The sequence below is a fragment of the Tursiops truncatus genome, chromosome 1, assembly GCF_011762595.2.
Source record: "Tursiops truncatus isolate mTurTru1 chromosome 1, mTurTru1.mat.Y, whole genome shotgun sequence".
NCBI classification, from domain to species: Eukaryota; Metazoa; Chordata; class Mammalia; order Artiodactyla; family Delphinidae; genus Tursiops; species Tursiops truncatus.
The window spans coordinates 62,525,201-62,548,567 of NC_047034.1; the positions used below are offsets into that span (position 1 = coordinate 62,525,201).

Sequence of the window (23,367 nt, forward strand, 5' to 3'; positions counted from 1 at the left end):
GAAGCACAGTAGGAGCTCAAGAAAAGGTACTTTCCTTCTGTCTCTGGAGAGCCGAGTGCTTAAATATGGGCCATGGACGCAACTGCCTGGGTGTGAATCCTGGCTCCACGGCTTACCAGCCACGTGATCCCAGGTACCTCTCAATCTTTCTGAGTCTCAGTTTTCTCCTTTGCAAAATGGGATGGTGGTAAGAGAAGCCACCTGGTAGTCTTGGCACAGATTCGAGAGAGCAAGTGTGCGAAGCATTTACCTCGACCGTCGCCCAGAGGGGCATCCCGCCTGGACATGCTGTACTGGGGGAAAACTTAGAAGCCCCCGCGTGCTTTGGAATCTCTCTGCCCTCTAGTGTAATAACACCCCTGTGAAGTCCTCTGTGCTCACATATGTGCGCAACTCCCTGCACCCAGGTGCCCCTTCTGTGTGCTAAACAGGAACCTGTCTAATAAATCATTTTCACAGCCCTGTCGCCAGGACACACACGGAGCCGCTGGCATCCTCACGTTGTCTGCTCCCAGCTTCGCTGCTGCCGATAACTCCCCACATCTGGCAGTGAAACATGGCCTGTGACGAACACACAGTGGAAAGTTAATGAAAACAGTAAACTGATTTTAAAAGTCTGCGCCGCTGCATAACTCCACCTCCATCCTCAGCCTGGTCCCTCCTGTGAGCCTGTGTCTGCCTCCCTCCTCGGCTAAGACTAATGAACCTGACCCTTCCCCACCCTTCCCCTTCTCTCCTTGGCCATTATTTAGTGGGAAATGGGAGCTCCCTAAAGAAGCAGCGGAAGGACTTGGCAGCTGGGGGAAGGGGAACTGGCATATCCACATTCTGCGAGTGCAGCTTCCGTCTTCCCGGCCACACCTGGCCCAGTGCTGGTGAGAGAGGACTGGTCCCAGCAGCACCTGGCAGTCTTGTCCCTCTGCCACCATGCTTCCTCTGGGGACTCATCTTAGCTGTAGTTTCACCTGTACAGAGAACCAGTGTTTGGGGAATCAGGTTAGGGGACACAGAGAACCAGTACCTTTGGTTCTGGGCAGCAGGTGGGCACAGGTGCTGGAGAGTTAGGTTCATACCAGCTCAGCCACCTACGTGCTTTGTGACTTTGCCAGGTGACTTAACCTGAGCGTCAGGTCCCTTATTCGGGGGAAGAAAAAAGTCGAGGGAGCAACAGTGCCTCCTTTGAGGTTGATGTATCAAGCATTTAGTCGAATGCTTGGCACATGGCGAGCCCCCCGTATATATTAGCGGTTCTTATGAGTAGCAGCAGTGTTAATAATGCCTGACTTCTGAGATCTCCCCTCTGTCTGCCTTCATCTTCTCAACCCTGTCACCGTGGCTGTTTTGCTCAGTCTGATTCCCCTGGTCTTGTTCTGGCTCCAATGAACAGATCTTTAACTTTATTTCCCGGTTTCCAGACTTTAGGCTCCTCTAGACGCTGAGGCCAAGGAACCCCCTCCCCAGACCCTGCATCGACCTTCCCCCCTCCCCTACAGTACCCAGATCCTTGAGCCTCAGCCCTGTGGGACGTTCCTCACGGCCAGCCGATGGGGTGGGCACGAGTGGAAGGAGCCAACCTGCTCTCTTCCCCAGGCTGGGATCAGTGAGCCTCGGGCAGCTCTGGTCAGAGGAGCTAGGTTTAAACAGGATGAGAGCAGACATGTCCAAATCCTAGTCACTTCTCCCTGGGTCCTGAGACCTCTGTAACCAGAGGCAGGGGAAGGGTAAGAATGCTCTCTGATACCAGAGGGTGGGCGGTGCCCCTTCACTCCTGCTCAGACACTGTGCCCACGAGTCCTGCTGTGGTTCATTCATTCATTCATTCATTCAGATGATATATATCTAGTGACTTCCTGTTAATCTTGGGGAAGATTCGGCAGTCGTGTCATTACCAATATCTCCTTGCCCTTGAAGAATCTTTGCCCTTAATCGTTCCCAAATTGGATGGGAAGAAATCACAACAACTGCTGTCCAGGCCGACAAATAGGAAGACTTCTGAGTTGGCCCCAGCCCCCATCCACGTTAGGTCCAGATGGCAGAGTGGGGTTGGCAGAGTGGCTCTCTCCTCCTCAGGGGGGCCCCCGGCCAACTTTCCTCACATCGTCTTCATCAGATACATGTGCCACCGTTGGATTCAGCCCACAGAAAACTAGCTGTAGTTTTGTAAATAACAGTTAAAGCTGCAGATGTTCTGGGCTAAAAGAGTCAATGAGACTACAGGGCACGCAGTGCCAGACTGTGTCAGCCCACCAAGACGGGATGAGTGGGAGGATCGCAACACGTCCTCCTCCAGGGATCACCAGAAGATTCCTACTAGGAATCCCACTTGAATAACAAAAAAAGAAATAAGCAAACCACACCTCCTCCCAGTCAGGGACATGGAACAAGAGGAAAAATGCAAAGAAAGAAAGAGGTTGGGTGTTGATAGTGTCAAAGGTCTTTCATCATCACAGGAGCTCCCAGATACTAGGCTCCAGTGGGAGCTGTAGGAGAGGCCTGGCTTGGGGCTGGGATCCAGGTGGTGTGAAGGCAGGAGCGGTGTCTCCTTCCACCACCCAAGGCACAGACTGAAAGCCTGACAACCGGCAAGTCAGAGACACCCATCAGGGCTCAAGAGCTGCAGTGACTCCGCAGCTGCAGGTAGTGCAGGAGACTCAATCAGGACGGTGCCAGACCATGGAGGGGAATGTGAATGGGGACCCTGGCCCAGTGTAGACCCAGGGAAGCTACCCTGAGTCCCCAGTGGCCTTGGATCTCAAGGAGAACCAGTTGTGTAGGATCCTGTGTTCTGGGGAGAGCAGCCCATCCCTGGGGAGTACCCACTACAATTCTCCTCTGAAAGCAGAACTTCTTCCTCTATAGCCCTGAAAATCCCACTGGCCATCAGTACAAGGACTGAGGTCTTTGGTCAAAGAACAGAGGACTAGACATGGCCTTATTCATGAGATTATTGTGTATTCCACCCTCTCGGTTTTATAGATGAAAAAAATTGAAGGTGAAAGGGCTCGCGTTGGAGAAGGTAGCCCAAAAGTCATCCCAGAAGAGCATGAGAGAGCGATCTCTGGCCAAGCCAGCAGCTTCCAAAGCAGGACCCTTCTCCCATGAAATCGCATGCAAAATTTGAGAGGGTTGGTGTCCTAGGTCCTCTCCGTTAACTACAAAGTCTGACTCAATGTTGAGAAGAAAATCTCAAAAAATCTTTGTGAAATGAACACGTGGATGTGTGTCGTTCTTGGTGAGTGTCATAAATGGATCATCTCTCTCTCTCCTTCAGTGTCCCCATCATGTAAATGAAGGGTGGCCATCTACCCTCCTGTAACCTTGTCAGTATGGAAGGGAAATACTCAGGTGCTCACCTCACCTGCATTAAAGGAGGAAATACCTCTTACCCTTTGAGGGTAATGTTGAGTCAACATTCTCCTTAAATGAGCAGTATCTGTAATAACAGTTCCCATTTGTGAAGCACCTACTCTCTGCCAGGCACTGCAGAGATTACTTTGCATAGGTTTCTCATTTATTTCTAAAATCAACCTATAAGGTGGGTTTGATTATTATTACCATAATACTTGGAAACTGAAGACCCAAGAGGCCTAGCTGTTTGCCCAGGTCTGCATGGCCCTGTAGGCAGTGCTGTCCAGAGCTGCACACAGGTCAGTGTGAGTCCTCCTCGCTGCCTCTCCATGTCACCTCCAGCTGCCCCTCGGCCCGCCCAGCTCAATTCAACCTACATTATGTTGCCACTCGTCTTCCTCTTTTTTTCCCCAAAAATGCTTCACCCTCATGATACACAATTCTGTGAAGCAATTCATCTCTTTTGATTACAGAATAAATACAAATTAATTATTTTTTATATGCGGATATATACAAAATAAAAATAAAAGGAAAATATCCATAATCTTATCATCATACTTTGAACATTTTGATGTCTCCATCCAATAGTGTCTTTGTTTTCATTTTAACTGAGGTTCTACCTGTAGTAGCAGAATTCCAAAATAAGAAGAGAAACAACACACATGTCCACTTTCCCTCTTCTCTTGTCCGCTATTTGTCTGCTTTGAGGGCTGGAAGTAGAGGATACAGCTGACTGCCATGGCCAGATCATGACCGCCACCACCTGGTGCCTCCGGCCTCCCCCAGCACCGGGGGGCGCTGGGCTCATGGGCAATGCTGAACGTCAGAAGGACATTCAACTCGAGCTCCAAGCCGGGAACCTCAAGACGCTCCTCCCAATGTGTCTTCAGACAATCCCTTCGCATTCCCTTGGTCGTCACATCAGGCCTGTTCCCCTGGTCTCTTGAAGACCCTTCCCCGTAGCATCCCCTCTGCTGCCCTCTGGAACTCACCTCAGTAGCCGGCCCTGCCTGCTCTGCCGGAAACACTCGGCCCGCTCATTGTAGAAGCTTGAAGGAAGCTCCTGCTCTGGGCTCGCTGGAGGCACAGTGAGGCCTGTCCTCGAGATGCCTGCAGCCTGGTGGGGAGACTGGCACAGTCGGGCAGCCCCTCTCAGGAGGCGACTTGGAGCTGCAAATTGAGTATGAAAAGGAGGCAAGCATTGAGAGAGCTGGGGGAAGAGGGTTCTGGGCAAAGGGAACAGCAAGTCCAAAGGCTCAGAGGTGGGAAGGAGTTTGTCTTGTCCCAGGATGAAAAAGGTCAGTGTGGGGGGTGTATAAGGAGCCAGGGGGAGGTGGTGGAGATGAGACTGGAGAACTGGCAGGGGCCAAATAATGCAGCGTGGATGTTCAGTGCAAGAGAAGCCGTCGTCGGAGTTTTCAGAGAGGTGAGGCATGATCTGACGTACATTTCTTAAAAACCACATTCGTGGCTTGTGGGGGGCAGGGCAAGCTTAGACATGGGGGCCCAGCAAGGAGGTCATTGCCGTGGCCTGGAGAGAGGAAAAATGTTGAGGAGCAGGGTGGTGGCCATGCACATAGAGTGAAAAGACAAATTCCGGCGTCTGACCCACCAGGAGGTCTGGCCAGTCACCTCAGGCTGGCTGTGAGCTCCTTGAGGCCAAGCACGGACCCTCACATGCCCAGCAGAGTGCCCATGCTGGCTGGCTCTGTAAGGGACGCAGCCTGGGTCCGCATTCCCGCCCTGCAGGCACGCATGAGGATGCTCCGTGGATAATGCTACCGGGGCCCACAGCTCTCCCTGTGGGGAAAGGCGCTTTGCTCCAAGAAGCTCAGAATTGGAGTCAGAGGCAAACCATACTCAGACATGACCCAGAAAACTGGCCGCCGATCCAAGACCTCAGGGCTGTCAACTAGGACAAAGCAGCAGAGGTCTCTGAGAACCCAGCCAGGACAAGGGCTTCGAGACAGTAACTGACCTCTAAGTGGTGAAGAATAAATACATATTTTTTTAATTAATTAATTTATTTATTTTTGGCTGCATTGGGTCTCCGTTGCTGCACGCGGGCTTTCTCTAGTTGCGGCGAGTGGGGGCTACTCTTCGATGTGGTGTGTGGTCTTCTCATTGCGGTGGCTTCTCTTGTTGCGGAGCACGGGCTCTAGGCGCGCGGGGTTCAGTAGTTGTGGCTCACGGGCTCTAGAGCGCAGGCTCAGTAGTTGTGGCGCATGGGCTTAGTTGCTCTGCGGCATGTGGGATCTTCCCAGATCAGGGCTCGAACCCATATCCCCTGCACTGACAGGTGGATTCTTAACCACTGCGCCACCAGGGAAGCCCAAGAGTAAATACATATTGAGAAGGTGTCTCCAGTGGTAGAGAAACGCAGTCTAAACAGAACATGAGGGTGGGTGACAAAAGAAGCCTTTCAGTTAAACATGGAGCCTCGCCCAACACTGACGACTCTTTAAAAACACTGGAAATTGTCTTTTCTGCTGTGGGGGAAAAAAAATGCCTCCCTGTGTGCCAGAAAGAAAAGGATGTGGTCAGGAAGGAAGGGGGCGGAGGCAGAGGTGGGAGGGTGGTATTTACAGGCTTCTCGGAGTCTGACATAAACAGCAGAATGAGGAAAAGCCTAATTTTAAAACTTACTCTGTAATCATGGTGCAGACCGTCTGAGAATCGGGATGTGTGCCAGTGCCGGGGCTGGGACTGGTGCCTGAGTGGGCTGGGAGGCTACCCAGGGGCCATGGGCTTCGTGACTCCCTGGGTGATACAGGGTATTGGCTTCCCCCCAGCCCCACCTCCGCCCTCTCCCAGCCCTGAGCTCTGCTCCTTCCAAAGAGTCTTCTCTCCACCCTCTCCCTCTCGACCTCCCTGCCCACCACGGACTGCTGTCTCCAGAGCCTCCTGTGCAGGGGTTTGGAGGGGAGGAAAGATGCTGGGCACTGCATCTGCCAAGTCAGAAGTGTTGCTGAGGAGGAGGCTTCCCAGGACATAGGCACCTGACTCTTCTCAGCACTGGATGGAGAAGAAAAGCTGAATTCTCAGAAAGCGTAGTGTTCTCTTTAACTAAACTTTCCACGTGCCTGACTGGTAACTCTATTGGTCTGAGCCATGACATAAAGAAACAAGGTAGGGGCCTCTTTTCCACCCTCTCAGTGCAGCAAAGTTTACACAGCGGTCAGTCTTCTTTAAGAGCAGACGCACTGAGGCGGTTAGACCACAGGCTCTCAGAACAGCACCTGGCATGTGACCAGGACTGACACCCAGCTACAGAACTGCCTCTGCTCTGCCTACGCTAACCCTATAGTTGCTGGATTTGGGACAGAACCAGGGCCCGAGAAGGAACCTGGGTAGCCAGGGAGGATGCTCTTGGGGAGAGGGGAGTCTCTTTAGCCATTGTTCCAAAACTGTTTTAATATTTTAACGACAGATATGGTGAGAGCAGTGTGTGCCAGCTAATATCATCCATGACTTATTATTTTTCAGAGCCTTTGGAGCATTAATTTAGTACCAGGGAGTCACTTCAGGGAACACGTGTGATTTAGGATAAGATCTTGTGTTCGCAACTCACTTCTGCCCAGCACTAGCTGTGTGACCTTGAGCAGGTTCCTTATTGTGTAATGGAAATGGAATGATGCCCATGTCGTGCGATCCATGTGAGAAGTAGGTGCAATGCTGTTTCCAAGAGTAAATGTTAATACTAAACAGATGTGAATAAAACTCACATACCCAAAGAAAATTCAGGGTTGGAACTGTCCATGGTTCCAGAGCTGTGGATACAGATCTCCCACCTGTTACCCATCCCTAACATTTGTAGGGTCCAGGGGAAGAATGAAGGCCCACGTACCATATTTTAAAATACTAATTTTAAGCCGAACTAACAAAAAGCTAAATGTATAATTCAGACTAACAGAACGCTAAGTTCTATCCTCTGACCTTGACAGATGTATCTTTATAACAACCTGAAGGCCAGGTTCAGGTTTAGAATTCCTGGATTCCACAAGTTCCATGCCAGATGTAGCAGCATAGGAATAGCCAACCTTCAGCCCCTGGTTCCGTTTCTCTTCCTTCCCTTTGCTCTGTACCGTATCGAGATATGGACCATCGCACATATGCATGTGAACGTTTAACGTGGGTATGTCCAAACTCCATGCATACCCCCAACAAACAGCCTTGGGGCCAGGGGTGTACACACAGGTGGAGTGGACCCCTTAGGAAAACAGACCAGGAAAAAAGCCTGTATAGACCCTGAAGGCAAGTTTGGGGCCATCTGAGCTGGATCCCAGATACCCGGAGGGTGGTCTAGAAGGAGGGGCACAGGTTCTAGGTGGGCATGCCCTCTTAGCCCCACAAACTCCTGGTCCCATGTGTAAGGGCATAGCCAGAAGATACTAGAGTGGGTACCTTTAAAGTGTTGGGCCAGGCAGGGACTTCTCTTACCTAGGCCTAGGGGCAGTACCATCCTGGATGGCCTCCCCTGGGAGCCCTACAGGCTTGAAACCATCAGTCCTCTCCATGTGTGGTTCCCCTGACTCCCATTCCAGCCTCCGTCAGGGGACAGTAGTCTCAGCAGTGCCCCTGCACACCTGCCCACTCCCTGCTGGCCCCCCATCCCCTTGATGACCACAGGGCTTTGGCAAGAGCAAAGCAAGGTTCCTTCAGAGAGGTTGCTCTGGCCCTCATGGACACTGGGAGAACTTGGCTGGGTCTGGGTGGAGACCTGGACCTCAACCCAGGGACCACTTATTTGAATGAAATGCTTCACATGAGCTTGTTTGATTGAGATTTGTCTCTTTCTTCTAAAAATGGAATGCAGAAAGCACGTAGGTTGCAATAATCGATGTTTTCATTATTAGCTCCATTGGCGAGTCCAGTAGCTGTGAGCTTTGGGTCAATGGCTGATTGTCTGAAAGGAAAACACTGTGTTTATCACAGTGAGGAGAAGGGTGATTGGAGAAGGAGGGGAATGCGATGATAAGAACTAATATTGACCAAGTGTGTTACAGTTTACAAAGCAGTTGCTCACAGATCATCACCTCATTTGATCCTGGTAATAGCCCTGAGATTAAGGAGGCGGGGTTATTTTTCTTCCCATTTCACACATGAGCAGCCTGAGGCTGATTTGCTGAGGTCAGCCAGCTGTCACCTTGGGATTGACATCCAAGACTCCTGAGGGCAGTCTTTGTTGCTTCCTCCATTCACCACACCAAAGACTTCAAGAGACATGAAATTTAGAACTCAAAGGAGCTCTTCCCACAGTGTGATGCAGTAGAAGAGGCAGAGTTTGGGGCCAGGGAGGCTTGCCTTTACACCCTGGCACCGCCCCTTACCATCTATATGACTTTGCCTAGTCCACTTTTCATGGATGAACAGCGTATAATAATAATAATCCCTGCCTCATATAGTTACTATTAAGTGCTTGCACATGGAAGGGTTCAGTGGCTGTTCATTTCCTTTTTCTCTAATGCTGCCCCATCTCTGTTCCTTACTGATACCTAACCTTCAATGTAATGTACTTTGTGCCACGCTGTGTTAAGTACTTCCCTTCATTATGTCATTTAATTCTCACACCAAGTACATCAAGTAAGTCCTGTTCTTACGTCTATTTGATAAATGGGGAAACTGGTATAGAAATGGCAAGTAACTTGTCTAGTAAGTGGTAGCTACTAAGTGATAGCACTAGGTTTACAAGCCTAGACATTCTGGCTCCAGAAATCCTCCCTTCAGCTTCTTTGCTTGAGCAGCTCTCTACTTTATCTTTCTTGTCCCCTTCATTGCCCAACTTCTTTTTTTTTTTTTTTGCCGTACGCGGGCCTCTCACTGTTGTGGCCTCTCCCGTTGCGGAGCACAGGATCCGGACGCGCAGGCCCAGCGGCCATGGCTCACGGGACCAGCCGCTCCGCGGCATGTGGGATCTTCCTGCACCGGGGCACGAACCCGTGTCCCCTGCATCGGCAGGCGGACTCTCAACCACTGCGCCACCAGGAAAGCCCCATTGCCCAACTTCTTGAAGGAACTCCCTGAACTCTCCATTTTTTCTTGTGTTTATTCATTCCCTCCATAACCCCTTACAGAATGGCCTCCACGAGCATATCTTTACTGCTGTCCTGATAGTAAATCTAATGGCTATTTCTTAACCTCACTCTCTTCCATTTGTGTGGCTTTTGACAGTGATGACTCCCTGAAATTCTCTTGACTTTGGAAACAAGTTCTACCCCCCCCCTTCACTGGCTATTCTGCTTTTCAGATTCCTCTTTGTCTTCTGGCCATCTAACAAGCCCCCTAAGATCTCTGTTTCATCCCCAGAGATCTCACCCATCCCCATCACATCAACCAATTCTCTCCATGCAGATAGTTGCCAAATTTACATCTCTAGCCCTGATTTGCTCCTAAGCTCTAGACCCAACTTTGCAACTTCATAAAAGCAGCAGCATCCCAACTGAAAATGGTCTCCTCCCATCTTTCACTTCAGATCAATTCAATGCTTATTTATTTAACAAATAATGTTGAACTCCTGTGTGTCAGGCACTGTTGTTGGTACTGTAGATATAGCAGTGAATAAATTGTCAGTACTGGAGATATGGCAGTGAATAAAACATAGGAAATCCCTGCCTTCTTTGGGGTTATATTTAGGGAGTGAGATAAGGAGAGATAGACCATTAGCTAAGTAAATTATATAGTATATTAGACAGTGCTATAAAGAAAAATGAATCAGGGATGGGGAGGGCTGGGGCAGGAAGTTGCCATTTTGAATATGACTGTCAGGAAATATTGCACTGAGAACATGATATTTGAGCCAGGAATGATGGAGGCAAGGGAGCAAGCCTTTCAGATAATTATAATATAATCTGGGACCTGTAAAGATCTGGATATATCCATGGGAGCGCAGAAGAGAAGGCTTCCTGGAGGAGGTGATGCATGCAATGATTCTCAAATGTCAAGTAGTTAAACACAGTGAGACTTTAGGAGAGGAAAGACCAGTGCAGGCAGACGGCACAGCGTGAGCAAAAGGGCAGAGGTGAGAAACAGCATGGTATGTGGAGACAGGGAGGCCAGACTGCAGAGGGCCACATATGTCCTATTAAGGAACTTGAATGTTATCCTGTAGGTGATGCCAGTGATGTCCAGGTAAAGGAGACTTTGAAGGGTTTTAGGTAGAGAAAAGACATAATCAGATCTGCATATTTGTACGTGAGTACAGCCTAAAAGATGAATTTGAGAGGGACCAGGATTGAATGCAGAGAGACAAGTTATGGGCCATTACAGCAGACCAGGTAAGAGATGCCGAAGACTTGGATTAAACAAGGGCAGTGAGAGTTGAATGGAGAAAGGGAGATAAATTCAAGCATCGCTTACGGGGCAAATTCACAAGATGCAGTAACAACAGCTTTGGCAGTCTAGGAGAAGGCAGAGGAAGAGCGAAAGATGACCCTCACTCTGTCCTGGAAGACAGGGTGAGCAGTGGGCCAATGCCTGCAGCAGAGACGGGGGAAAGGGCCAAGTTTACGGTGGATGTGGTGAGTTTGGTTTGGGCTATGTGGAATTTGACGTGATTTTGGCATCCCATTCAAAGTAGTCATAATGGTCATAGAGTGATTCTAATGGTGCTGTTATTCTTGGAACTTATCAGGAACTATTTGAAAACTATTATGAAAGCCAATTTATCAGCTACATAAACCAGTCATGCATTTTACAGGCAAAACTCTTTTTGCAAAAATAAAAAAGCCACGACCTTGGAATGCACATTAATAGCTATTTTTCATAAAAGAAACAGAAATGATACGATACTTTTCAAAAAGAAACCTACTCCCTTTTCACTAGGCTTAAGTCCCTATGCGTTACGCTTAAGTCATAATGAATTTTGGCTGCTTCCAAAATCAAACCCTCCATTAATCATGTAGTCCTGGGGCCCCTGGGCCTATGGAAAAGAACATGCCTCAGACCTGAGGGATTTCCAATAGAGCAGTGGCCAAAGTCACAGCAATGGATGGAACGAGTGTGTAGCCTCACAAGGTCACCATGCCCATTAGCTACACTCAACAAGTGCCTTTGTTTTTGTTTTTGTTTTACATCTTTATTGGAGTATAATTGCTTTACAATGCTGTGTAGTTTCTGTTGTATAACAAAGTGAGTCAGATATATGTATATATGTGTGTGTCTGTATATATATATATATATATATATATATATATATATATATATCCACATATCCCCTCCCTCTTGAGCCTCCCTCCCACCCTCCCAATCTCACACCTCTAGGTGGTCACAAAGCACCAAGCTGATCTCCCTGTGCTATGTGGCTGCTTCCCACTAGCTATCTATTTTACATTTGGTAGTATATGTATGTCCATGCCACTCTCAATTCATCCCAGCTTCCCCTTCCCCCCAACCATGTCTTCAAGTCCATTCTCTACATCTGCGTCTTTATTCCTGTCCTGCCCCTAGGTTCATCAAAATAATTTTTTTTAGATTCCATATATATGTGTTAGCATATGGTATTTGTTTTTCTCTTTCTGACTTACTTCACTCTGTATGGCAGACTCTAGGTCCATCCACTTCACTACAAATAACTATTTCATTTCTTTTTATGGCTGAGTAATATTCCATTGTATATATGTGCCACATCTTCTTTATCCATTCATCTGATGATGGACACTTAGGTTACTTCCATGTCCTGGCTATTGTAAATAGAGCTGCAATGAACATTGTGGTACATGTCTCTTTTTGAATTATGGTTTTCTCAGGGTATATGCCCTGAGAAAGTAGTGGTATTGCTGGGTCATATGGTAGTTCTGTTTTTAGTTTTTAAGGAACCTCCATACTTTTTCCCATAGTGGCTGTATAAATTTACATTCCCACCAACAGTGCAAGAGGATTCCCTTTTCTCCACACCTTCTCCAGCATTTATTGTTTGTAGTTGTTTTTGTTTTTTGTTTTTTCTTCTCGGTACGTGGGCCTCTTACTGTTGTGGCCTCTCCCGTTGCGGAGCAGGCTCAGCGGCCATGGCTTACAGGCCCAGCCACTCCATGGCATGTGGGATCTTCCCGGACCGGGGCACGAACCCGTGTCCCCTGCATCGGCAGGTGGACTCTCAACCACTGTGCCACCAGGGAAGCCTGAGTTTATTTTTGTGTATGGTGTTAGGAAGTGTTCTAATTTCATTTTTTTACATGTAGCTGTCCAGTTTTCCCAGCACAACTTATTAAAGAGGCTGTCTTTTCTCCATTCTTGCCACATACTCTTGCCTCCTTTGTCAAAGATAAGGTGACCATATGTGCGTGGGTTTATCTCTGGGCTTTCTATCCTGCTCCATCGATCTATATTTCTGTTTTTCTGCCAGTACCATCCTGTCTTGATTACTGTAGCTTTGTAGTATAGTCTGAAGTCAGGGAGCCTGATTCCTCCAGCTCCGTTTTTCTTTCTCAAGATTGCTTTCGCTGTTCGGGGTCTTTTGTGTTTCTATACAAATTGTAAAATATTTGTTCTAGGTCTGTGAAAAATGCCCTTGGTAGTTTGATAGGGATTGCATTGAATCTGTAGATTGTTTTGGGTTGTATAGTCATTTTCACAATGTTGATTCTTCCTGTCCAAGAACATAGTATATCTCTCCATCTGTTTGTATCATCTTTACTTTCTCTCATCAGTGTCTTATAGTTTTCTGCATACAGGTCTTTTGTCTCCTTAGGTAGGTTTATTCCTAGGTATTTTATTCTTTTTGTTGCAATGGTAAATGGGAGTGTTTCCTTAATTTCTCTTTCAGATTTTTCATCATTAGTGTATAGGAATGCAAGAGATTTCTGTGCATTAATTTTGTATCCTGCTACTCTACCAAATTCATTGATTGGCTCTAGTAGCTTTCTGGTAGCATCTTTAGGATCTCTATGTATAGTATCATGTCATCTGCAAACAGTGAGAGCTTTACTTCTTTTCTGATTTGGATTTCTTTTGTTTCTTTTTCTTCTCTGACTGCTGTGGCTAAAACTTCCAAAACATTGTTGAATAATAGTGGTGAGAGTGGACACCCTTGTCTTGTTCCTGATCTTAGAGGAAATGCTTTCTGGTTTTTACCATTGAGAATGCTGTTGGCTGTGGGTTTGTCATATATGGCCTTTATTATGTTGAGGTAGGTACCCTCTATGCCCACTTTCTGGAGAGTTTTTCTCATAAATGGGTGTTGAATTTTGTTGAAAGCTTTTTCTGCATCTGTTGAGATTATCATATAGTTTTTATCCTTCTATTTGTTAATGTGGTGTATCACATTGATTGATTTGCATATATTGAAGACTCCTTGCATTCCTGGAATAAACCCCACTTGATCATGATGTACGATCCTTTTAATGTGCTGTTGTTGGATTCTGTTTGCTAGGATTTTGTTGAGGAGTTTTGCATCTATGTTCTTCAGTGATATATGCCTGTAGTTTTCTTTTTTTGTGACATCTTTGTCTGGTTTTGGTATCAGGGTGATGGTGGCCTCGTAGAATGAATTTGGGAGTGTTCCTCCCTCTGCTATATTTTGGAAGAGTTTGAGAAGGATGGGTGTTAACTCTTCTCTAAATGTTTGCTAGAATTCACCTGTGAAGCCATCTGGTCCTGGACTTTTGTTTGTTGGAAGATTTTTAATCACAGTTTCAATTTCAGTGCTTGTGATTGGTCTGTTCATATTTTCTGTTTCTTCCTTGTTCAGACTTGGAAGGTTGTACTTTTCTAAGAATTTCTCCATTTCTTCCAGGTTGTCCATTTTATTGACATGTAGTTGCTTGTAGTAGTCTCTCATTATCCTTTGTATTTCTGGTGCCTTTGTTTTGATGTGATGATTAAGAAGTCTATTTTATTTCTCTCTTCCAGAGAATCCTCCAAGACAAGGGTAGCTTCCTTCTTTCCCTTTCAAGACAGGGACAAGAGTGCAACTTTATTGTATTATCTCTGTTTTCAGAAAATCTGGGACCAAACTAAGCTTTGTGATTTTCCCACAAAACTGACCTCTAGATCCTGGGTCCGAGTCACTGCTCACATAGCTCTGGACAGGAAAATGGAGAAAAAACATGAATGTAAAGACTCTATAGACAAAGTAATTGAATAGAATGCCAAGCTAGCCAGTCCTGAAAAGGACAGTGTTATAACAAGCCAAACTCCCCAGGCAACATGCCACAGACGGCCCGGTGTTTAGGACTGGAGGGCAAGTACAATTTTACACTTATTGGGAATACTTGTCCTCCAGTCCCACAGAGGAAACCAAAGGGCAGCAGAGCCTGATCACTGTAGGTAAAATGAAGAACAGGGTTGAAGCAACACAGAAAATGAATGCCTGGTGACTGAATAATTGTCACAACCCTTTGACTCGGGGCACAAAACTGCCTCCAGTGTGACCATTTCATCAACCCAGCAGGCAGATTGCTTCTCACTTGACCTGACCTTGTATGATTTTACCCCACTCAAACAACACTTATTCCCTTTTATACAGTAAGAAGTGGCTATAGAATTATCTGGGAGCTACTCCTTGGCCCAGCTACAATTAGCATGGGTAACGAAATGGTAACTTAAGTCTCCAACTTTATGCATCAAGTCAATTCCTCTTACTTAGTTTCTGCCAAGCATTATACACTGCAGTTTTTCCCAGCGGTTATCAAGGGCATGGAGGCAAGAGAAAAGGTTCTTGCAGCTGTGGGCTCACCTCCTCTCCAGGCAATCCAGCCTGCCCCTCCCTTCAGGCTGGGGCTGCCTAGCATCGGGAGTACTGTGGGGGGGGCAGCAGGAGGCAGCAGTCAGTTTCTCCATGTCCCTGTGTGAAGGATTCTGAGACAGTTCAGTATTAACCTGGCAATACAACTCCCTTTTAGGCCATTGGTATAAAGTCCTGCAGGGACAGTGGCACCCGCTGGCACTGGCTTATCGCATTGGAACAAGCTTCTAAATATTTGTGCCCCAGCATGAGCCGAAGCTGCCCTCCGCCTCTTTAGGAGACTCTCCGAGACCAACACACAAGGAAGCAAAACTGGTGAGGGGGGCTTCCCTGGTGGCGCAGTGGTTGAGAGTCCGCCTGCCGATGCAGGGGACACGGGTTTGTGCCCTGGTCTGGGAAGATCCCACATGCCACGGAGCGGCTGGGCCCATAAGCCATGGCCACTGAGCCTGCGCATCCGGAGCCTGTGCTCTGCAACGGGAGAGGCCACAGCAGTGAGAGGCCCGCGTACCGCAAAAAAAAACTGGTGAGGGGTTAAATAACCTACCCAAGATCATACAACTGCAGTGTGGCTGACAGGGTTTTGGTGCTGTGGCCGGGTGTCAGGCCTCTGAAGGAGGAGAGCCGAGTTCAGGACATTGGTCCACCAGAGACCTCCCAGCTCCACATAATATCAAATGGCAAAAGCTCCCCAGAGATCTCATGCTCAATGCTAAGACTCAGCTCCACTTGACAGCCAGCAAAATACAGTGCTGGACACCCTATGCCAAACAACTAGCAAGACAGGAACATAACCCCACCCATTAGCAGAGAGGCTGCCCGAAATCATAATAAGGTAACAGACACCCCAAAACACACCACTGGACGCGATCCTGCCCACCAGAAAGACAAAATCCAGCCTCATCCACCAGAACACAGGCACCAGTCCCCTCCACCAGGAAGCCTACACAACCCACTGAACCAACCTTAGCCACTGGGGGCAGACACCAAAAACAACAGGAACTACGAACCTGTAGCCTGTGAAGAGGAGATCCCAAACACAGTGAGTTAAGCACAATGGGAAAACAGAGAAATATGTAGCAGATGAAGGGAAGGAGCAAGGTAAAAACCCATCAGACCAAACAAATGAAGAGGAAATAGGTAGTCTACCTGAAAAAGAATTCAGAGTAATGATAGTAAAGATGCTCCAAAATCTTGGAAATAGAATGGAGAAAATACAAGAAACGTTTAACAAGGACCTAGAAGAACTAAAGAGCAAACAAACAATGATGAACAACACAATAAATGAAATTACAAATTCTCTAGAAGGAATCAATAGGAGAATAACTGAGGCAGAAGAAAGGATAAGTGACCTGGAAGACAAAATAGTGGAAATAACTACCACAGAGCAGAATAGAGGAAAAAAGAACAAAAAGAACTGAGGACAGTCTCAGAGACCTCTGGGACAACATTAAATGCACCAACATTCGAATTATAGGAATCCCAGGAGAAGAAGAGAAAAAGAAAGGATCTGAGAAAATATTTGAAGAGATTATAGTTGAAAACTTCCCTAACATGGGAAAAGAAATAGTCAATCAAGTCTATGAAAGAAATAATAAGAGATCACTGAAGAAGTCAAAGAGGAAATCAAAAAGTACCTATAAACAAATGACAAAACATGACAACCCAAAACCTATGGGATGCAGCAAAAGCCGTTCTAAGAGGGAACGTTATAAAAAAAAATTCTACCTTAAGAAACAAGAAACATCTCAAATAAACAACCTAAACTTACACCTAAAGAAATTAGAGAAAGAAGAATAAAAACACCCCAAAGTTAGCAGAGGGAAAGAAATCATAAAGCTCAGGTCAGAAATAAATGAAAAGGAAATGAAGGAAACAATAGCAAAGATCAATAAAACTAAAAGCTGGTTCTTTGAGAAGATAAACAAAATTGATAAACAATTAGCCAGACTCATCAAGAAAAGAAGGGAGGGGCTTCCCTGGTGGCACAGTGGTTGAGAGTCTCCCTGCCGAAGCAGGGGACACAGGTTCATGCCCCGGCCCGGGAAGATCCCATATGCCGCGGGCGGCTAGGCCCATGAGCCATGGCCGCTGAGCCTGCGCATCTGGAGCCTGTGCTCCGCAACAGGAGAGGCCACAACAGTGAGAGGCCCGCATACCGCAAAAAAAAAAAGAAAAGAAAAGAAGGGAGAAGACTCAAATCAATAGAATTAGAAATGAAAAAGAAGAAGTAACAACTGACACTGCAGAAATACAAAGGATCATGAGAGATTACTACAAACAACTATATGCCAATAAAATGGACAACCTGGAAGAAATGGAGAAATTCTTAGAAAAGTACAACCTTCCAAGTCTGAACCAGGAAGAAACAGAAAATATGAACAGACCAATCACAAGCACTGAAATTGAAACTGTGATTAAAAATCTCCCAACAAAAGCCCAGGACCAGATGGCTTCACAGGTGAATTCTATTAAAACATTTAGAGACGAGCTAACACCCATCCTTCTCAAACTCTTCCAAAATATAGCAGAGGGAGGAACACTCCCAAATTCATTCTACAAGACCACCATCACCCTGATACCAAAACCAGACAAAGATGTCACAAAAAAAGAAAACTACAGGCATATATCACTGAAGAACATAGATGCAAAAATCCTCAACAAAATCATAGCAAACAGAATCCAACAGCACATTAAAAGGATCATACACCATGATCAAGTGGGGTATATCCCAGTAATGCAAGGATTCTTCAATATATGCAATCAATCAATGTAATACACCATATTAACAAATAGAAGGATAAAAACTATATGATAATCTCAACAGATGCAGAAAAAGCTTTCAACAAAATTCAACACCCATTTATGAGAAAAACTCTCCAGAATGTGGGCATAGGGGGAACCTACCTCAACATAATAAAGGCCATATATGACAAACCCACAGCCAACATCGTTCTCAATGGTGAAAAACTGAAACCATTTCCTCTAAGATCAGGGAAAAGACAAGAGTGCCCACTCTTACCACTATTACTCAACAACGTTTTGGAAGTTTTAGCCACAGAAATCAGAAAAGAAAAAGAAATAAGAGGAATCCAAATCAGAAAAGAAGAAGTAAAGCTCTCACTGTTTGCAGATGACATGATACATACATAGAGAATCCTAAAGATGCTACCAGAAAACTACTAGAGCTAATCAGTGAATTTGGTAGTGTAGCAGGATACAACATTAAAGCACAGAATCTCTTGCATTCCTATACACTAATGATGAAAAATCTGAAAGAGAAATTAAGGAAACATTCCCATTTACCATTGCAACAAAAAGAATAAAATACCTAGGAATAAACCTACCTAAGGAGACAAAAGACCTGTATGCAGAAAACTATAAGACACTGATGAGAGAAAGTAAAGATGATACAAACAGATGGAGAGATATACTATGTTCCTGGACAGGAAGAATCAACATTGTGAAAATGACTATACAATCCAAAGCAATCTACAGATTCAGTGCAATCCCTATCAAACTACCAATGGCATTTTTCACAGAACTAGAACAAAAAATTTTACAATTTGTATGGAAACACAAAAGACCTCAAATAGCCAAAGCAATCTTGAGAAAGAAAAATGGAGCTGGAGGAATCAGGCTCCCTGACTTCAGACTATACTTCAAAGCTACAGTAACCAAGACAGTATGGTACTGCCCCAGAAACAGAAATATAGATTAATTGAACAAGATAGGAAAACCAGCGATAAACCCACGCACATATGGTCACCTTATTTTCATAATGGAGGCAAGAATATTCAGTGGAGGAAAGACAGCCTCTTGAATAAGTTGTGTTGGGAAAACTGGACAGCTACATGTAAAGGAAGTAAATTAGAACACTTCCTAACACCATACACAAAAATAAACTCAAAATGGATTAAAGATTTAAAGGTAAGGCCAGACATTATAAAACTCTTAGAGGAAAACATAGGCAGAACACTCTATGACATAAATCACTGCAAGATCCTTTTTGACCCACCTCCTAGAGGAATGGAAATAAAAACAAAATTAAACAAATGGGACCTAATGAAACTTCAAAGCTTTTGCACAGCAAAGGAAACCATAAACAAGATGAAAAGACAACCCTCAGAAAGAGAGAAAATATTTGCAAATGAAGCAACTGACAAGGGATTAATCTCCAAAATTTACAAGCAGCTCATGCAGCTCCATATCAAAAAAACAACCCAGTGCAAACATGGGCAGAAGACCTAAATAGACATTTCTCCAGAGAAGATATACAGATTGCCAACAAACACATGAAAGGATGCTCAACATCACTAATTGTTAGAGAAATGCAAATCAAAACTACGAGGTATCACCTCACACCAGTCAGAATGGCCATTATCAAAAAATCTACAGGGGTTTCCCTGGTGGTGCAGTGGTTGGGAACCCACCTGCCAATGCAGGGGAAACGGGTTCGAGCCCTGGGCATGGAAGATCCCACATGCCACGGAGCAACTAAGCCCATGTTCCATAACTACTGAGCCCTGCACTCTAGAGCCCATGAGCCACAGCTACTGAAGCCTGCATGCCTAGAGCCCATGCTCCGCAACAAGAGAAGACACCGCAATGAGAAGCCCGCGCAGCGCAACAGAGTAGCCCCCGCTCACCGCAACTAGAGAAAGCCCTAGCGCAGCAACAAAGACCCAGCACAGCCAAAAATAAATAAAGAAATAAATAGATTTATTTTTTTAAAAAATCTACAAACAATACGTGCTGGAGAGGGTGTGGAGAAAAGGGAACCCTCTTGCAGTGTTGGTGGGAATGTAAATTGATACAGCCACTATGGAGAACTGTATGGAGGTTCCTTAAAAAACTAAAAATAGAACTACCATACGACCTAGCAATCCCACTACTGGGCATATACCCTGAGAAAACCATAATTTAAAAAGAGTCATGTACCACAATGTTCATTGCAACTCTATTTACAATAGCTAGGACATGGAAGCAACCTAAATGCCCATCAACAGATGAATGAATAAAGAAGATGTGGCACATATATACAATGGAATATTACTGAGCCATAAAAAGAAACGAAATTTAGTCATTTGTAGTGAGGTGGATGGACCTAGAGTCTGTCACACAGAGTGAAGTAAGTCAGAAAGAGAAAAACAAATACCATATGCTAACACATATATGTGGAATCTAAAAACTACGGTCCCGATGAACCTAGCGGCAGGACAGGAATAAAGACGCAGACATAAAGAATGGACTTGAGGACACGGAGAGGGGGAAGGGTAAGCTGGGACGAAGTGAGAGAGTGGCATGGACATATATACACTACCAAACGTAAAATAGATAGCTAGTGGGAAGCAACCGCATAGCACAGGGAGGTCAGCTCAGTGCTTTGTGACCACCTAGAAGTGTGGGATAAGGAGAGTGGGAGGGAGACGCAAGATGGAGGAGATATGGGGATATATGTATATGTATAGCTGATTCACTTTGTTATAAAGCAGAAACTAACACGCCATTGTAAAGCAATTATACTCCAATAAAGATGCTAAAAAATAACTGAATAAATAAATAATAAAATAAGCTACAAGGATATATTGTACAACACAGGGAATATGGCCAATATTTTATAATAACTAAATGGAGTATAAGCTTTAAAAATTGTGCATCATTATATTACACACATGTAACATATTTTGTTCAACTATATTTCAATAAAAATATTTAAAAAGAAAAAGTAAAGTCGTAGGATATTCTATCACTTCCTAAGAGAAGAACTTCATTTCGAACAAGACCTCCCCCTCTTAGCTGATGACTGGACAGTCTCATTTCTTTCCTTAATTATTAAATTCTCATGCAACACTGCTGAGAGTCATTCTTGGTCCCAGGAAAGGATTTATGGAGGACGCATAGCCAGGTTCTGCTGACTAAACGTCTGCCCCTAGGAGGACCCAGTCCATCTTCCCATGGCAGCTCTGGGAGCCGCTAGCCCACTGGATAGCCTGAATGCCCTCCACTCTGGCTTCCTCCAGCATCATGTGAGGACACTTCAGAAGGCAGTGTAGCACAGTGGTCAAAAACATAGACTTTGGAGTCAGACAACTCCAAGCTCCACGTCTTACAATCTGTAGAACCCTTGGCATGTACCTTAACATCTTTAAGCCTCCACCCTCTCATGTGTAAATGGAAATAAAAATGTATTTATTTTGTGGGATATTTTGAGCATTAACTGAGATGACATAATTAAAGTACTCAGCACGGTGGTCGGAATAGTGCCAGCATTCAGTAAGTATCAGCTATGATGATGATGATGAGTAGTCCACAGCACTGGGGGAGACACATGGGCTAAGAGTAGGGCACATATCCTCCTCCTTCCCTCTGTTCAAGGTTGGGAGCAGCCAGGAGTAACAAAGCACCCAGAATGGCAAGTTTGCTAAACTAAGCAATTAGACTTCCAGGCTGGACTTAAAGTTGATGGGAGAACAACATAGTAGAGACTGTGTATGCCAGCCTGTGGCACAACTTTGCACATTGAAGTGTTTTCCCAAAGGTGACCGTTATCTCCTGTGTTATCAGTTTCTATGTCTGTTTTCTAAATGCTGGATTGGCCAATGACTAGAATTTAAACAACTTTCTTTTTTGAGTAGAAATTCTACTACTTTGATTTCCTAGGAAATCAGTATAACCTTTAACCTTACCTCCCTTTGCCCTCCTTTCCACCTGATACTTCCTTCCAAGTTTGTCAGATTTCAACCACCACCTTTTCTTAACAAATCTTAGAGACGCGATACTTCCTGAAAAAGTGGTTTTTGCAATCGAATGCCTCTAGGTAGTTCATTACAATTGCACCATTCCAGCTAATTGTTGCCTCGTTGCACCATTCCAGCTAATTGATGCCTCTTTGTGGGTCTCATAAATGCTTCTTTGAGCTTTTTGCTTCCAGTTGGACCAGCTATGGCTTAATTTAACTTGTTCTGGTATTGCTTTTTTATTTTTGATTTGTTCTCATTTAATCCCGAAACAGCACAGCATAGAACTTTTTGACCTGAATTCCCCTCTGAACCTCCCATTTTGCCCAAGTTGACTGTGATAGTAAGTGGTGGGCCTCTCTCCAGCTTTTGAAAAATTCATTCAGCCTCTTCTTTTCTTGTGCATCTCTTCTGCTTTGCCAGGTCAAGCTGGGAACTGCCTGACTTGAGGGAAGGGAGAGTAAAAGCCATCAGTGACTCAGATGGGGTGAGCTACCCTTGGTACGGGAACACCACAGAAACTGTGACCCTGGTTGGCCCCACCAACAAGATCTCCAGGTTCTCCGTCAGCATGAATGACAATTTCTACCCCAGTGTGACATGGGCAGTGCCAGTGAGTGACAGCAATGTGCCACTGCTCACGAGGATCAAGAGGGACCAAAGTTTCACTACCTGGCTGGTGGCCATGAACACCACCACGAAAGAGAAGATCATTCTGCAGACGATCAAGTGGAGGATGAGGGTGGACATTGAGGTGGACCCTCTTCAGCTCTTGGGGCAACGGGCCCGGCTGGTGGGCAGGACTCAGCAGGAGCAGCCCCGGATCCTGAGCCGGATGGAACCTATCCCCCCCAACGCACTAGTGAAACCCAATGCCAACGATGCCCAGGTCCTCATGTGGAGGCCCAAGCGGGGGCCACCTCTGGTTGTGATCCCTCCTAAGTAGAAGCAGACTGGCCTGACTGTGTGTGGAGCACACGCCACTGAGACACACAGTGAGGTTGCCAGGGGTGGCAGGAGCCAAACTGAGTTTCTGAGCCAAAGCAGACCTCGTGGTTTGCCAGCCTTTGCAGCCACTTGTGAAGAGTAGAGCTGCTCCTTGGGTGGTAGAACCATAATCCTTAGGAAAAATCCCTTCCTTTTAGGAATAAAGAAATCACTGATTTGACAGACTTGCTGTGATTACCATGCAAGTAGCCATATTTTGGAGCTGACCAGGATGATTCTTTGAACTATTGACCATTTCTTTCCTGTGAGATGCAGGGGATGGAAACAAAAGTAAACAGTGCCTGTGGCAAATGCTGCTTCCCAACCAATTAGAAGTGGGAGTGAAAACATCCACACCAGGTGTTTGTAAGACATACAGTTCCACTGCCCAACTGGAGGGTGCTGGGGAAAGGGTTGGAAGGAAAGTCAGGTGGTGAAGAGAATGGGCAATGGAAGGAGGAGGGAATAATTTGTTATTGCAAAATAATACCTGTGCATGTCTTAGTTAATCATCAACACACTCACTGGAATTTAAGAAACGCTAAGAAAACTGGAGACATGATATTGGTTCCATTCTGAGGGAGAGCCTCCTAGGAACTGTCCAAGTTGCTG

General features: G+C 45.7%; 1 protein-coding gene across 2 annotated transcripts in view; it reads left to right on the top strand.

Moving 5' to 3' along the window:
• Positions 1–22,982, top strand: part of FAM78B (family with sequence similarity 78 member B) — a 92,277-nt gene extending 69,295 nt beyond the window's left edge. Inside the window, exon 2 of one of the 2 annotated variants that reach the window (XM_019935123.3) lies at positions 22,192–22,977. In XM_019935123.3, coding sequence (XP_019790682.1) covers positions 22,192–22,714 — 523 coding nt within the window. In that variant the 3' untranslated portion in view covers positions 22,715–22,977. Of the gene's footprint in view, positions 1–22,191 lie in introns of both variants that reach the window. The other variant, XM_073804784.1, reaches the window with a different exon arrangement.
• Positions 22,983–23,367: the final 385 nt, after the last annotated feature.